Raw genomic sequence first — 15,161 nt, 5'->3', positions numbered from 1 at the left:
TAATGCTGCGTCATAGGGGAGTTCTAGTGTTACTTTTTTGAGGAACCTCCACACTGTTTTCCAGAGGGGCTGGACCAGTTTCCATTCCCACCAACAGTGTAGGAAGGTGCCCGTTTCTCCACAAAAGGATGAGTTTTTGAGGGAAGCATAGAGAAGAAATAATAGGAATAAACCTAGTATTTAATAAGCTCTCAAAACAGCTAGAAACATTTCCATAAATCTAATTTTATTTCTTCCTCATGATAACCTGTTGAGGCAGGTATTAAAATATCACTAAACGGAAGTGACTTACTTGCCAAACCACAGAGATCCAGCAAGTGCCAGCATTAAAATTTAAACCTAGATTTTTCTTTGGTTCCAAAGCACTTACTTGCCATTTTCTCTACCATTTCAGAAGCCCCTTCAGCACTCCTTCCACATTCCTACCCCTCTTTATATCCACCTCAAAAAACTCACCAACCATGTTGTTGTGTACCAGGTGTGTGACCTTTTCTGAAACTAGCTCTGGCTCTGAAGGCTGGAGAATGGCTTTCTCAGGCTGTTTGAGGCCAGGAAGCTGTGCAGGTCTGATAGAGATTGTGGGATTCATTGGCCATGAAGAGAGGGGAGAGAAAAGAAAGCACGTGCTTCCCTTTTAAAAGTCAATATAACATGAAAATTCAAGTTTATGAAGTAGAGAAGCCTGCAGAGACAAGAAATATTCTATAGAGTGAGCCCCTACTCATCTCCCTAAGTGGAAACTTCTGTGTCAGGACACCTTCTATAAGGTGTTACATTTTCCTCATTAGAATTTTCCTTTGGGTGAAGTAACTGGGGCAGCCACCCTGAATCTTGCAGTTGGGAGGTATATGCAGGACAGTATACCTTACTCTTCTTTTCTGAATGTCGTTAAAATTCAATTTTGAAATTTTTACCTTTAATGTCCCAAAAGGGCCTATGAAAAAATATCAACACTGTGACCGTCTTTCAAATGTGATTATCTTGAATAGTCTCCACCAATTGAGTTGACCTGGGGCTTCATACCCTTCTAAAAGATGTATCTGCTTCCAGCACTTATTATTTCATGCAAATCCAAATTGTCATAAAGTGGTATTGTTTAAATGTGGGAGTCCAAACTGTTAGGATCCATGTAGCCACTTGGGATAGAGAAGGCAGAACTCTAGAGGGCTAATTTTAGACCAATGGCTAGAAGTTTCAAGAGCCTATGCATGTATGTGGGTTAGGGAGGGTACATTTCAGTACACTGTCTAAGCTATTGCCTACCATGGTCCCTTTGGAAAAGACTGGACTTCTCATCATGGGATGTGTACTAGCTGACCTTGAATTAGCCTAGCTGAGGACTGTGATGAAGTGATTTCAAGCATTAGGAGTAGAAGCTGGATGAGGTGTAACTTGACTCCAACCTGTCTTAAAAGTCTTCACATCCTCCTGGACTTCTGGAGCTGCCTTCTGCACAATCTTGCTCTTCCCATCCTGGAGTTCTGACAGCATAAAGGGACAGTGGCTCTTGGCCCAAGATGGAGAGTCTGCAAAGGTAAGAAAGTAAGTGGCAGTGCATTTCCAGCCATAAGTTGAACAGTGATTCCTGAGACCTACTATTATCCCAAAACTATATCAGGCTATGGTAGAGATACAGAAATGTATGAATCTTGGTCCTTGTGCTAGGGAAGCTTCTAGGCTCGTGGAAATGGCACACACTGAAGACACATTATGAACAGTGCTAGGATGAGAGGGAGGACATGGGCTATGGAAGTCTAAAAGAGTGAGGGGACATGACCCAGAATTGGAATTGGACAAGTTGGAGGTTTAGACAAGGCTCACCGAGGGGATGAAACTCAAGTTAAGTGTCGCATGAGAAGTATGAGATACTCTGATACAGGGTATGGGTGGGGGTCATTTGACAGGAGCAAAGACTCAGAAGCTTGAGATGATAGAGTTGATCCAGGCAATTTTAAGTAGTTTCAGCAAGACTGGATTATATAGAGTGTGAGAGGATGAAAGTGAGACTCTTGTGAATGATACTGGCAGAAATCATACCCCAGGTGTATTTTGGGGCTAACTTATTTGCTTTGACACTTTTCACATGAAATTTCCCATTTGTTAGGCAATGATGGCCAGTATGACTTGGCACTTTGTCTCCAGGATTCAGACATTCTCCCCAATTTACCATAAACTTCTTACCTCCTCCAGCCTTGGTTGCCTTAAGATGGATTTGAGAATTAGTTGGTCGTTGGGTGGCCAGGATAGGACAGTGTCCAATACCAAACAAGAACTGGTGAGTCTTAATCATCTTGCCCAGGAGGCCTATGTGACTCCGGGCAAACACTGGACAGCACTGTAGCAACATGGCTGCTGCTACCATACTGAGCCCGAAGTCCTGCAGAAAATGTGGAAGAGATGAGAGTCCATCATGAAGGCCTTGCCAAAAGCCAAGGGTCATTCCTGTGTTTGATCATTCCCACCCAGTACATGCTGCCCTCCCCAGAGATGTACTTATCATCCTTCAATGGCAAGAACTTTTCCCAATGTTAAAATATACCAATAGGGCATCAGGGAGGAAGAAATAAGACAATGACCATTAGACAAAGGGATAAAGGAAAGTTCCAACTGAAGGTCAGGAAACCTGAATTATGATTCAGACTCTGCCACTGACCCCTTCTGTGATGGTGAGAATTACTGAAGTGTGATTGTGTGTGGCAGGATGAGAGCTGACAACTCACCAACTCTTTGATAACACTTAAGGCTAAAAATCTTTCTAAGAATATTAGCCTCATCCAAGTTAATATTCAGCCTGCTAATGCAGACAGATGCCATTGGCCAGGGCTCCTGGGGCTTGGCTTAGAGTGTTTCCTGATCAGGCCCAGCCATAGAGGAAAAAGGAGCTTGAGGCCACAGGTACTAGCTTAAGTAGATTCAGAGAAATAGGACAAAAGGGCAGGCTCTAGGCTCTATAGACCATGTGCCACCATACTGGTATTTTGCTTTCTTCAAACTTGCAACTGGATTTTAGAAAAGGATGGTTAGAGAAGGAGATGAAAACAAAACCTGAGGGATCTGGGAAACAAGTCTATGGGCTAATGTAAGAGTCAGAGGCTAAGGCAGAGAAGAGAAGGTACTGAATGAATAGCAGAAAAAAAGAAACCAAATACTTATAGTAGGCATTCGATAACTATTTGTTGAATTTAAGAGTAAGTTAATGAATGAACAGGAACTCAAGAGAAATAAAGAAAAGAAGAGCAGGTTAAGAGTCAGAAGAAAAGAGAAATTGGGAAAGATAAAAAAGGGGAAAAAAGATTAAAAAAAAGGGGGAAAGTAAGAGAACAAAGGTACAGTGACAGTGGTGAAGTTAGAAGACAGAAATTGTAGGAGAGAAAGAGATCAATAACATAGGGAAAGGTGATGGGGTAGCCATATGGACAGGGAGAGGAAGACTTACATAGAAAAAAAAACGGAAGAAAGGATGATGGAAAATACAAAAGGATAAGGAAAGAGACTTAGATGAGAGAGAGAGAGACAGAGATTGAGTGACAGAGCAGAGTTATAGGCAGAGACAGACAGAAGGGCACAAAATGGAGATGAGGAGAGATGGAGGTACCTACAGAAATATACAAAGACTAAAAAAAAAAAAACCAAAAAACTGAAAGCAGGAGAGGAGAGAATCCAGCAGGAGCAGAGAGTCAGTAGAGCACAAAGATAAAGGAGAAATGCTGCCAGAGATAGTAGGGGTGGGGGAGAGCAACACAGAAGAGTTAGGGGAAGAGTAAATCAACCCTACTGAGGAAATGAGAGACTGAACAAGAGAAAAAGGAGTAGAGACTAGATCAAAGAATACAGATGGAGAGGTGTGTGGTTAAGGTGGGTTTAGGGTTACTATGAGGGAGGGCTAAGAGATACAAAGAGAAAGACAATGAACATGAAGGAGAAATAGATTAAAAGGAAAAGAGCAAACTGGAGATCCAATGTCAGCCAATGAGACAAATATGGGACAGTACAATTTGAGAAATATGGGAGAATGTGGAAAGACTAAGGCCCTGGCACCAGCAGAAGTGCTACTGAGTAGAAAGTAGCAATACCTCTAGTATACAGGACTTTATATTGTAAGGTAACAGTAAATAGGAGGAACTCGTGGCCCTGTCCTCATATGGCAACCTCCTTCATGTCTTACGGAGCACCATCCCTCCTCCCTAACTCACAAAGCAATCTTTCCCCCTTGTTTATACAAGAAAATTCTCCCTAAAACATTCACAGGCTGTCATGAGAACATAGGTCAGTATGTGGGGCAGGGTGTGTGGGCCCTGAAATTGGGAAAGGCCAAGGTATTAAAAAAACTAAATGAAACTCATGTTAAGCCTTTAGGACAATGCCTTGCACATAGTAAGTTTTCAATAAATGTTAGTTTTCCTTACTTGAATTTCAGCTTCCCAACTCTCTGTTGGATGTTCTTGGAAAGCCACTTCCCCTCTCTGGTTCTTAGCTTTCATCAGCTGTCAAATGTAAGGTATTTATGCCTACTTCATATGGTAGGTAATGAGTGGAATCTAATGCCTACCTCGTATATGGAGATATGAGTCTACCCTTCCCTTGTCTGCCTGCAAAGGCCAAAGCACTCAGGGCTGAGTCTGCAGACCACAGATAAAGCTCCCAGTGTTTATCATCATTGGGGTCTGACCACTCCCTAAGTTGAGACCAGGGTGTGGGAGAGAAAGGGAGCTCCTTTTTAGAATCATGTCTGAGCATCTGGCTGGGACTGACTCTGGCTATATGTGGTAAATATGGGTGGATGGTCCAAGGAAAGGCAGGCAAAGAAAATGACCAGGTTCTAAACTCTTCCAAATTCCTTTACCATCATCAACACTGACAACAATAATGACAACATTGGGGTATGTGACAGGAAGAAAAACCCCCAAGATTGGAAGAAGAGTCAGTCCTACTTTGGAATGATGGTAGATTATGGCCTACTCCCACCCCATGTATAAAAATGAAAGAAATTAAATACACTCATCATCTCTAAGGAATTTTTGACAGTGATATTCTGAGGGACCTGGGAACATATAGACTACTTCTTTGAATGTGTTGAATTATCAAGTTCTTTCAAGCTTCAATTCAAATTTCTCTGTTCTGATACTTCTTTCCTCAAATTTGCCCAGCCTCACTCTGTCTGCCTATCTTTATGACCCATAATCTCATAGTCCAGTTACCTTCAGCTCTGTTTCCATTCCATCTCACTACCTATCATGGGATTGGAGTGTGTAAAATTGAATCAAGAAAGTGTTTTAGACAATTTAGGGTATTAAGAGCACAACTTCAGGAGCCAGACAATTTTGAATCCTGGCTGTACTAGCTCTGGGACGTTAGAAAAGTTATGTCTCTTCTCTATATCTTATATATATATAATGTAGATAATAACAAAGACAATTTACTTCACAGGGATGTTGTGAAGTTTCAGTAAAATAATCTGTACATAGTATATAAAAGAATGCCTATCTTAAATACTGAAAAATATGTTAGCTACTATTTTTATCTTCTATACTTTCTTTTTTTAAAATATTTTTATTTATTTCTAGGAGAGAGAGAGAGAGACAGCGTGAGCAGGGGAGGGTCAGAGAGAGAGGGAGACACAGACTTTGAAATAGGCTCCAGGCTCTGAGCTGGCAGTCAGCACAGAGCCCGGCGCGGGGCTCGAACCCACAAACCGCGAGATCATGCCCTAAGCGAAAGTCGGACGCTTAACTGACTAAGCCACCCAGGCGCCCCTTTTCTATACTTTCTATGTAGAGAAAGTGAAGGTACATCCAAGGAAAGTCCCATCATGAGTATACTAGACTCATAAAAATTGATTCTTGTCTCAATCCTGATTTTTGTCCTTATCCTATTACAACATACTGTGTGAACTTGGGCTCTGTACTTTCCTTCTCTGGGCCTCAATTTCTCCACAGACATTGGACTAGAAAACTTCATAGATTTCATCTGGTTCTAATAGTGAAACACTGTTGTAAATGCTTCACATGCACTGACTTATTTAATTCTAACAACAACATTGTGATAACAAATAAAATACAAATTTTATTTCAAACCTGAGGAAACTTAGGTCCCCAACGATTAAGTAACCTGTCCTGGTCACAAAGCTAGTTAGTGGGAGAGGCAGGATTCAAACCTAGGCAATCTGGCTTCAGAGCCTGATAACTTAACCACTATGGATTTTACTACATATTTTCTTGACTGAAAGCCTGACTCAGACATCAATCCCCTCTACTGCACTAACAGACCCCTATCTGGGACATTTGATTTTGGACTAATGCAAATGTCTTTACTAAAGGAACAAATTTCTAACTGTAGTGGAATTTTAGGCACTGGTGAACATCCATTCATCCATCCATCCATCCATCCATCCATCCATTCATTCCATTTAACAACTATGCACCCATTGTGTAATAATCCTTGCCAAGGATCTTCTTAAAACAATGCTTTTAACCAAAGGTATAATAGTGAAACTTCAGGCCAACGACAGATCATTACTTGAAGGTGTTCTCTGCACCTTAAAATCCTCTTTCATGTCAGCAACCAATCTTTAGTCCCATAGAGCAGAAAGGCCCACCACAACTCTACCCCAGCAGAGAGCCAGAAACCACTCACTGCCACATTACTTGCTCCTTATTTCCCCTTTGTAGACTGCTTTGCAAGAATCAGCTAAGCCTGGAAGGGATGTGGTCACTTTTCTTCAGGATTTGGAAGCATCAGGCCTTACTTCCCCTCCTGGCATCCTCTCACCATTATGGAAGAATCATAGAGAATTTTAGATACTTGGAATCATAGAACCAGAAATTTTTAGAGACATAAATTTAGAAGACAACAAAATCAAAAATAGAAGAGATTGTGGAAGTTATAAGGCAAGTCCTTTTTTCAGAGAGTGAATGACTTGCCCAGGGTCTCACAGTGAATTGGGGTGAGAATACAAATCTACTGACTTTCAGCATAGGGCCCTTTTAGTGACACAGCATTCCTCTTCCACCTTCTTCCCTTATTTATGCTAATTATTCAACTCTCAATTCCTTCAAAAATCTCATCCTTCCCATCATCCCCACATTCCCTCAATTTTCTCTCCCTACCTTTGGCCTTCTAGGCACAGGCACTGACCCGTTGAGCTCTACCATCAGGTGAGCAGAGAGAAAAAGTCAAAGTGAGGGAGAAATGGAGAATTGTTGGAAGAAATATCAAGACATTTTTCTGGGAGACAGAGAAGGAAAAGAATAGAGATACAGACAGAGACTTAGAGATACAGAGTAGAAAAAAGAGAGAAAAAAGATTGAGAGAAGAATATACAGAGAGAACTCAGACAAAGGAAAAATAAGAGAAAGCTAGAGTGTCAGAAATGAAGTGAAGTGAGTGATCTTAAAAACCAATAAGGGAAAGGAAACAAAGGGGGAAAAGACAAAAGGAAGCCAAAAACAGGGAAAGACAGGAAAAAAAAGGTATAAAGAGAAGAAAGAGAAAGAAGAGAGATAAAAAGTAAAGAAAGAAAAAGAAAAAAAGAGAAAAGTGAGAGAGATGACAGACAGATTCTAAGGAACAAAGTCAGATCTAGTGAGGCCAGAGAGTCAGCATGTGCAGCTTTGAGGTGGGCAGCAGACCAAAAAGAGTGCATCCAGACTGAGAGCAACTCTTACCTGTTGCCCTGCACTGAGGACGAACGAACGACGGGTGGGTGCTGTGGGTCAGGACCTGGCATTTATCCCTTCCCCCTTGGCTCAGCTCCACCCTTCTCTCCTTCTGCTGGCCAGGCTCTCCATTGGCCCCAAAGGTATCTCAGGCTTTTGCTGGAGATAAAACCCAGTGTAGTCCCCTGTCACCCAACCCCATCACTTAGCACTACCTCTCCCCTCTTTTCTTTCTCTTTCTCCTCTGGAATAGTTAAATGAGCTTGCTGGGTTTTGGAATCAGACAATCAATATGTAGCTTAGGGCACCTTGAGCAAAACCAACTCTCTGATCCTTGGTTTTCCTCAACCATAAAAAGAAGATGATAAAACTCAGAAGCAACTGTAGCACAAGTGGGAATGGCTTCAGGCAGCTTCCATAGACTACATCCAGGTCGTTGTAACAATTTAATAACATCATCTACAGACAACTGCACAGTACCTGGTTCAAAGAAATAGCAGCTAATGTTGATTGAGTGATTACAATGCACCAGACCCATCATTAAGTGTTTTACAGGGATTAATTTAGCCCATCCCAATAAGATGCTATTATCCCCATGTTACAGATGAAGAAACTGAGGATCAGAGAGGTGAGGTAACTAATTGGTAATTACCCAGCTAGTAAGTACAGAGCCCCACTATGTACCCTGGAAGTCTGGTTCCAGAACTCACACTCTTTGGAACTCACATTCTTTAAGAAATATGCTCCCTTTCATTACATACAGTTGAAAATGTGAATTTCTCTATCTTCTCTTTTCTATTACCCATTCTTTATCCCTTACTAATTTTTCTTCTCACTATGTTCCCCTTTCCTTCTCAATTCTAGGGCAGCTGGACTATGTCATAATCAAGCAATTTCATATGTGTAGCAGCTTATTATCATTAGTATTACATTTACATATTATTTTTACGTATTACATTATATTTATATAAATGGGATCATACTCTACATACTGATCTGCAATTTTCTTTTTGCCATTTGAATATACACCAATACACTATGTAGATAGTTCCACATAATTTCTTTCTGTTATATATTCCAGAATATGAAAGTTAGCATAAGTTATTTATTTATTTTAATTTATTATTAAAGTATAGATGACATAGTTTATATTAGTTTCAGTTATATGACATAGTGGTTCAATAATCCTATACATTACTCAGTGCTCAATATGATAAATATAGTCACCATATGTGCCACTCAATATTATAAAATATTCTTGATTATATTCCCTACGCTGTATTTTTCATCTTCATGACTTACTTATTTTATAACTGGAAGTTTGTACCTCTTAATACCTTTTACCTGTTTTGCTTATCATCCCACCCACATTGCCTCTGGCAGCCACCAGCTGGTTCCTTGTATTTAAGGGCCTTTTTGTTCTTCTTTTTTTTTTAATCCATATGAGCGAAATTATGTGGCATTTCTTTTTCATTGTTTGACTTATTTTACTTAGCATAATATCCCCTAGGCCCATCCATGTTGTAGCAAATGGCAAGATTCCATTCCTTTTTTTATGTCTGTACCATATTCCATTGTATATATGTACCATGTTTTCTTTCTCCATTCATCTATCAATGGGCACTGAGTGACTTCCATATGTGGCTATTGTAAATAATGCTGCGATAAATGTAGGAGTGCATGTATCCTATTGAATTTGTGTTTTTTATTTCTTTAGGTAAATAACCAGTAGTAGTGGAACAACTGGATTGTATGGACTTTTTATGTATTTATTTTTAAAGATTTATTTAAATTCAGTTAGTTAACATACAGTGTAATATTAGTTTCAGGTGTGCAATATAATGATTCAACACTGCCATATACACCTAGTGCTCGTCACAACAAGTGCACTCCTTAACCCCTATCACCTATTTAACCCATCCTCCCTCCTACCTCCATTCTGGTAACCATCCGTTTGTTCTTTATAGTTAAGAGTCTATTTCTTGGTTTGCCTCTTCCCCCCCCCCCCCCGCCTTGGTCATTTGGCTTGTACCTTAAACTCCACACATTATTGAAATCATATAGTATTTATTTCTCTCTGAGTTATTTCATTTAGCTTAATACTATCCACTTCCATCCATGTCACTGCATATAAATGTATGCAAATAAATATAATATTTATTTCATTCCTTTTACGGCTGAATAATATTCTATTGTATATATACATACCACCTCTTTATCCATTCATCAGTCCATGGACACTTGGGATATTTCCAAAATTTGGCTGTTGGAGATAATGCTGCTATAAACATTGGGTAGCATGTATCCCTTTGAAATAGCATTTTTGTATTCTTTGGGTAAATATCTAGTAATGAAATTGCTGAATCACAGGGTAGGTTTTTTTTTTTTTTCCTATTAACTTTTTGAGGACAGTCTATACTGTTTTCCACAGTGGCTGCACCAGTTTGCATTCCCTTCAAGGGTACAAGAGGTTTCTTTTTTTTTTTTTTTTACCAAATCCTTGGCAACAACACCTTTTGTTTATTGTCGTGTTTATTTTGGCCATTCTGACAGGTGTGAAATGATACCTCATTGTAGTTTTGATTTACATTACCCTGATGATCAGAAATGTTGAGCATATTTTCATGTGTCTGTTGGCCATCTGTATGTCTGCTTTGGAAAGATATCTCTTCATGTATTCTGTCCACTTTTCATTGGTTTATTTGGTTTTCGGGTGTTGAGTTTTATAAGTTCTTTATATATTTGGATATAACTCTTTATCAGATATGTCCTTTGCAAATATCTTCCATATTAAAGGGTTGCCTTTTGGAATTTTTTAAATTGCTTCCTTCACTGTACAGAAGCATTTTATTTTGATAAATCCCAATAGTTTATTTTGCTTTTGTTTCTCTTGCCCCAAGAAACTTATCTAGGAAGAAAACACTACACGCAATGTTAAAGAAGTAACTGTCTGTGTTCTCCTTTAGAATTTTTATGGCTTCAGGTCTCACATTTAGGTTTTTAATCCATTTTTAATTCATTTTTGTGTATGGTGTAAGAAAGTGGTCTGGTTCATTCTTTTGCATGTTGCTGTTGAATTTTACCAACACGATTTGTTGAAGAGACACTCTTTTTCCCACTGGATATTCTTTCCTGCTTTGTCAAAGATTCATTGACTTATAGTTGTGGGATTATTTCTGGGTTCTCTGTTCTGTTCCATTGATCTATTTTTGTGCCATTACCATACTGTCTTGATGACTATAGCTTTGCAATACAACTTTAAGTCTGGAACTATGATGCTTCCAGTTTTGCTTTGCTTTTTCAAGATTGTTTTAGCTACTTGGGTTTTTTTGTGGTTCCATACAAACTTTAGGATTGTTTGCTCTAACTCTGTGAAAAATGCTGATGGTATTTTGATAAAGATTGCCTTAAATGTGCAGATTGCTTTAGGTAGTATAGACATTTTAACAATACTGGTTCTTCTATTGCTTGAGCATGAAATGTATTTCCATTTCTTTGTGTCCTTTTCAATTTTTTTCATCAGCATTTTATAGTTTTCAGAGTACAGGTTTTTCACCTCTTTGGTTAGGTTTATTCCTAGGTATCTTATCATTTCTAGTGCAATTATAAATGGGAGTGCTTCCTTAATTTCTCTTTCTGCTATTTCATTATTAGCATATGGAAATGCAACAGATTTCTGTATGTTGATTTGGATCCTGTGACTTTACTGAATTCACTTATCAGTTTTTTATATGCTTATTCATTAATTCATTTTTATATGCTTATGTCAATTTTTAATGCTTATTTATAAGCAGTTTTTCTGATGGAGTCTTTTCAAGTTTCTATACAGACTATCATGTCATCTGCCAATAGTGAAAGTTTTACTTCTTCCTTACTGATTTAGATTCCTTTAATTTCTTTTTGTTGTCTGATTGTTGTGACTAGGACATCCAGTACTTCCAGTACTATGTTAATTAATAGTGATGAGAGTGAACATCCCTGCCTAGTTCCTGACCATGGAAGAAAAGCTCTCAGTTTTTCCCATTGAGAGTAATATTGGCTGTGAGTTTTTCATATGTAGCCTTTATTATGTTAAGGTATGTTCCCTCTAAACCTATTTTGTTCAGGATTTCTATCAACAATGAATTTCTACTGCTTTTTCTGCATCTATTGAATTTATCATATGACTCATCCTTTCTTTTATTAATGTGATGCATCACATTGATTGATTTGCAAATCTGAAACACCTTCGCAATCCAGGAATACATCCCACTTTATCATGGTGAATGTTTTTTTTTAATGTATTTTTGGATTCAGTTTGCCAGTATTTTTTTTGAGAATTTGTTTTATGGTGTCTTTATCTGGTTTTAGTATCAGGGTAATGCTGGTCTCATAGAATGAATTTGGAAGTTTTCTTTCATTTCTATTTTTAAGCATAGTTTGAGAATAATAGGTACTAAGTTTTTAAAAGTTTGTTTTTTAGAATTCACCTGTGAAGCTATCTATCCCTGGACTTTTCTTTGGTGGGTTTTTTGTTTGTTTTTGGGGTTTTTTTGTATGTGTGTTTTTACTGATTCAATTTTTTTACTTTTATTTATTCATTTATTTGTTTAGAGACAGATTACAAGCAGGAGAGGGGCAGAGACAGAAGGAGAAGCAGAATCTAAAGCAGGCTCTAGGCTCTGAGATGTGAGCATGGAGCCCAACACAGGGCCTGAACCTACAAACCATGAGATCATGACCTGACCTGAAGTTGGATGCTTAACCAATTGAGCCACTCAGGAGCCCCTTTACTGATTCAATTTCCTTGCTGGCTATTGGTCTTTTCAAGTTTTCTATTTCTTCCTATTTCAGTTGTAGTTTATATGTTTCTAGGAATTTATCGATTTCTTCCAGGGTGTTCAATTTCATGGCCTTATGCACATAAGGCATTATGCATATGAGCAGGGGAGGTGAAAATGGTGACACCCAGCTTCCCAGTCTCTTGCATCAGAACACTGTGCTCTCACCAACTGGCAATCAAGCACTCCTCTTTTGTCTCCATCTTCCATCCACTCCTTGCTTCTTTACTGTCTGTGACCAATCCATCAGTCTGCCAAGCAGCACTTCCCTCCTGAATTTTATCTCAGATGGGGCTGAGTTTCCAAACCCCTCATTTCTGAGGGCCCTGCAGCTTGAACCTGCTCTAACGCTCTGGGGGAGGGTCTCACAGAACAATGGCCAGGTCCTGGCCCACCCCTGTGATGCTCACACAATTGCATGTCTGCAGAGGCCCCAGAGACTGCAGCCAGACGCCAGCCTGCCCCAGAAAAATTTCGCATGATCATTTAGCAACAACACTTCAGGGACTACGGTAAATCACAACACACATCTGGTGCCAGGCTTCACCACAGTCTAGAATCTTTGTTTCAACACCAGCAAATGTGGCTGTAATTTGGGGTCGGCTTGGACTTTTTCCTGTGGGTAGTCTGCACAACCTCTACCACATGTGCTTCTAACAGGGGAACTGCCTCTCTCCGTATAATCCCCAAATCCCTCAGAACTCACTGTCTGCTCCTGGGGATTCCCCCTTTTCCACAAGAGTACTGCCAGGTATTGAGCTATGGAGTTTCCAACTCTGTATTCCCCTGTTTAGAGAGTCCTAATGCTCATGAAACCTTCTCCTTTCTCCTTTCTCCCTTTCTTGTTCACTGCCTTGCATGTGTTTCCACTCTCTCTTTCTCTCCAGCTGATTTCAGGAGGAATGCTTTTCTTGTACTCTATCCCCTGTCACTGTCCTTTCTCTGCAAACAAAAAGAGCTCCCCACCCCGTGTGGCTTCTCTCTTCCCCCAGTTCTTCTCTCCATACGACATACCTGCCTAGTTCTGTGGCTCAACTTATACATATTGTTTTGTTAGTCCTCAGATCAGTTTTCTAGGTGTGCAAAATGGTTTGGTGCTAGCTTTATTTCAGAGACAAAAGAAGCAGATAATTTCCATGCTGCTCCACCATCTTCTGTTGCATTTCTATACACCAATAACGAAGCAACACAAAAAGAAATCAAGGAATAAATCTCATTTGCAGTTGCACCAAAAACAGTAAGATACCGAGGAATAAACCTAACTAAAAATGTAAAAGATCTATACTCTGAAAACTGTAGAACACACATGGAAGATATTGAAAAGGACACAAAGGAATGGAAAAACATTCCATGCTCATGAATTGGAAGAATGAATATTGTTAAAATGTCAATACTACCCAAAGCAATCTACACATTCAATGCAATCCCAATCAAAATTGCACCAGCATTCTTCTCAAAGCTAGAACAAACAATGCTAAAATTTGTATGGAACCACAAAAGACCCTGAATAGCCAAAGCAGTATCGAAGAAAAAAACCAAAACGGAAGGTATCACAATCTCAGACCTTAGCCTGTACTACAAAGCTGCAGCCATCAAGACAGTATGGTATTGGCACAAAAACATAGATCAATGGAACAGAATAAAGAACCCAGAAGTGGACTTACAAAGGTATGTCCAACTAATCTTTGACAAAGGAGGAAAGAGTATTAAATGGAACAAAGGCAGTTTCTTTAGCAAATCGTTCTGGGAAAACTGGAGAGCAACATGCAGAAGAATAAACCCGAATAACTTTCTTATACCATACACAAAAATAAATTAAAAATAGATGAAAGAACCAAATGTGAGACAGGAAACCATCAAAATCCTAGAGGAGAACACAGGCAGCAACCTCTTTGACCTTAGCCATAGCAACTTCTTACTTGAAAGCAAAAATGAACTATTGGGACCTTATCAAGATAAAAAACTTCTGCACTGCAAAGGAAACAATTAACAAAACTAAAAGGCAACTAATGGAATGGGAGAAGATATTTACAAATGACATACTGGATAATGAGTTAATATAAAAAACATTTTAAAAGAACTTATCAAACTCGAAATCCAAAACCCAAATGACCCAGAGAAGAAATGGGCAGAAGACATGAAGAAACACTTCTCCAAAGAAGACATCAAGTTGGCTAACAGAAAAAAGATGCTCAACATCACTCATCATCAGGGAAATACAAATCAAAACCACAATGAGATACCAACTCACACCGGTCAGAGTGGCTAAAATTAACAACTCGGGAAACAGTAGACATTGGTGAGGATGTGGAGAATGGGAGCCCTCTTGCACTGTTGGTTGGGAACACAAACTGGTGCAGTGACTCTGGAAAATAGTGTAGAGTTTCCTCAAAAGTTAAAAATAGAATTACTGTATGACCCAGCAATTGCATCGCTAGGAACTTATCCAAAGGATACAGGAGTGTTGATTCAAAGGGGCACATGCACCCCAATGTTTCTAGCAGCCCTATCAACAAAGCAAAATTATGGAAAAAGCCCAAATGTCTATAATCTGATGAATTAATTAAGGAGATGTGATATATATATATATGGAATATTACTTAGTGATGAGAAAGAATAAAATATTGCCATTTGCAACAACTTGTATGGAACTGGAGAGTATTAGGCTAAGTAAAATAAGACAGTC

General features: G+C 39.2%; 1 protein-coding gene across 1 annotated transcript; it reads right to left on the bottom strand.

The window, feature by feature from the left end:
- Window positions 1-452: 452 nt before the first annotated feature.
- On the bottom strand, window positions 453-7,704 carry LOC120226855 (5-aminolevulinate synthase, erythroid-specific, mitochondrial-like). The gene is made up of 4 exons (XM_039225016.1): window positions 7,665-7,704; window positions 2,182-2,377; window positions 1,404-1,526; window positions 453-566 (listed from the first exon to the last, which is right to left on the bottom strand). The coding sequence occupies exons 2-4, from the start codon at window positions 2,360-2,362 to the stop codon at window positions 499-501; spliced, it is 372 nt and encodes a 123-aa protein (XP_039080947.1). The 5' UTR covers window positions 2,363-2,377; window positions 7,665-7,704; the 3' UTR covers window positions 453-498.
- Window positions 7,705-15,161: the final 7,457 nt, after the last annotated feature.

Source organism: Hyaena hyaena, unplaced genomic scaffold (assembly GCF_003009895.1).
Source record: "Hyaena hyaena isolate Hyena2069 unplaced genomic scaffold, ASM300989v1 scaffold_1860, whole genome shotgun sequence".
Classification (NCBI taxonomy): Eukaryota; Metazoa; Chordata; class Mammalia; order Carnivora; family Hyaenidae; genus Hyaena; species Hyaena hyaena.
This window is presented reverse-complemented; position numbering and strand designations above follow the sequence as displayed.

Bases quoted from the DNA above. Each gene is read 5' to 3' on its own strand.
- LOC120226855 (XM_039225016.1), bottom strand. From the start codon at position 2,362: ATGGTAGCAGCAGCCATGTTGCTACAGTGCTGTCCAGTGTTTGCCCGG. The intron at 1,527-2,181 runs GTAAGAAGTTTA...TTACCTTTGCAG, and splicing joins GGCAACCAAGGCTGGAGGAG to ACTCTCCATCTTGGGCCAAG. The intron at 567-1,403 runs GTTGGAGTCAAG...AATCTCTATCAG, and splicing joins TGTGAAGACTTTTAAGACAG to ACCTGCACAGCTTCCTGGCC.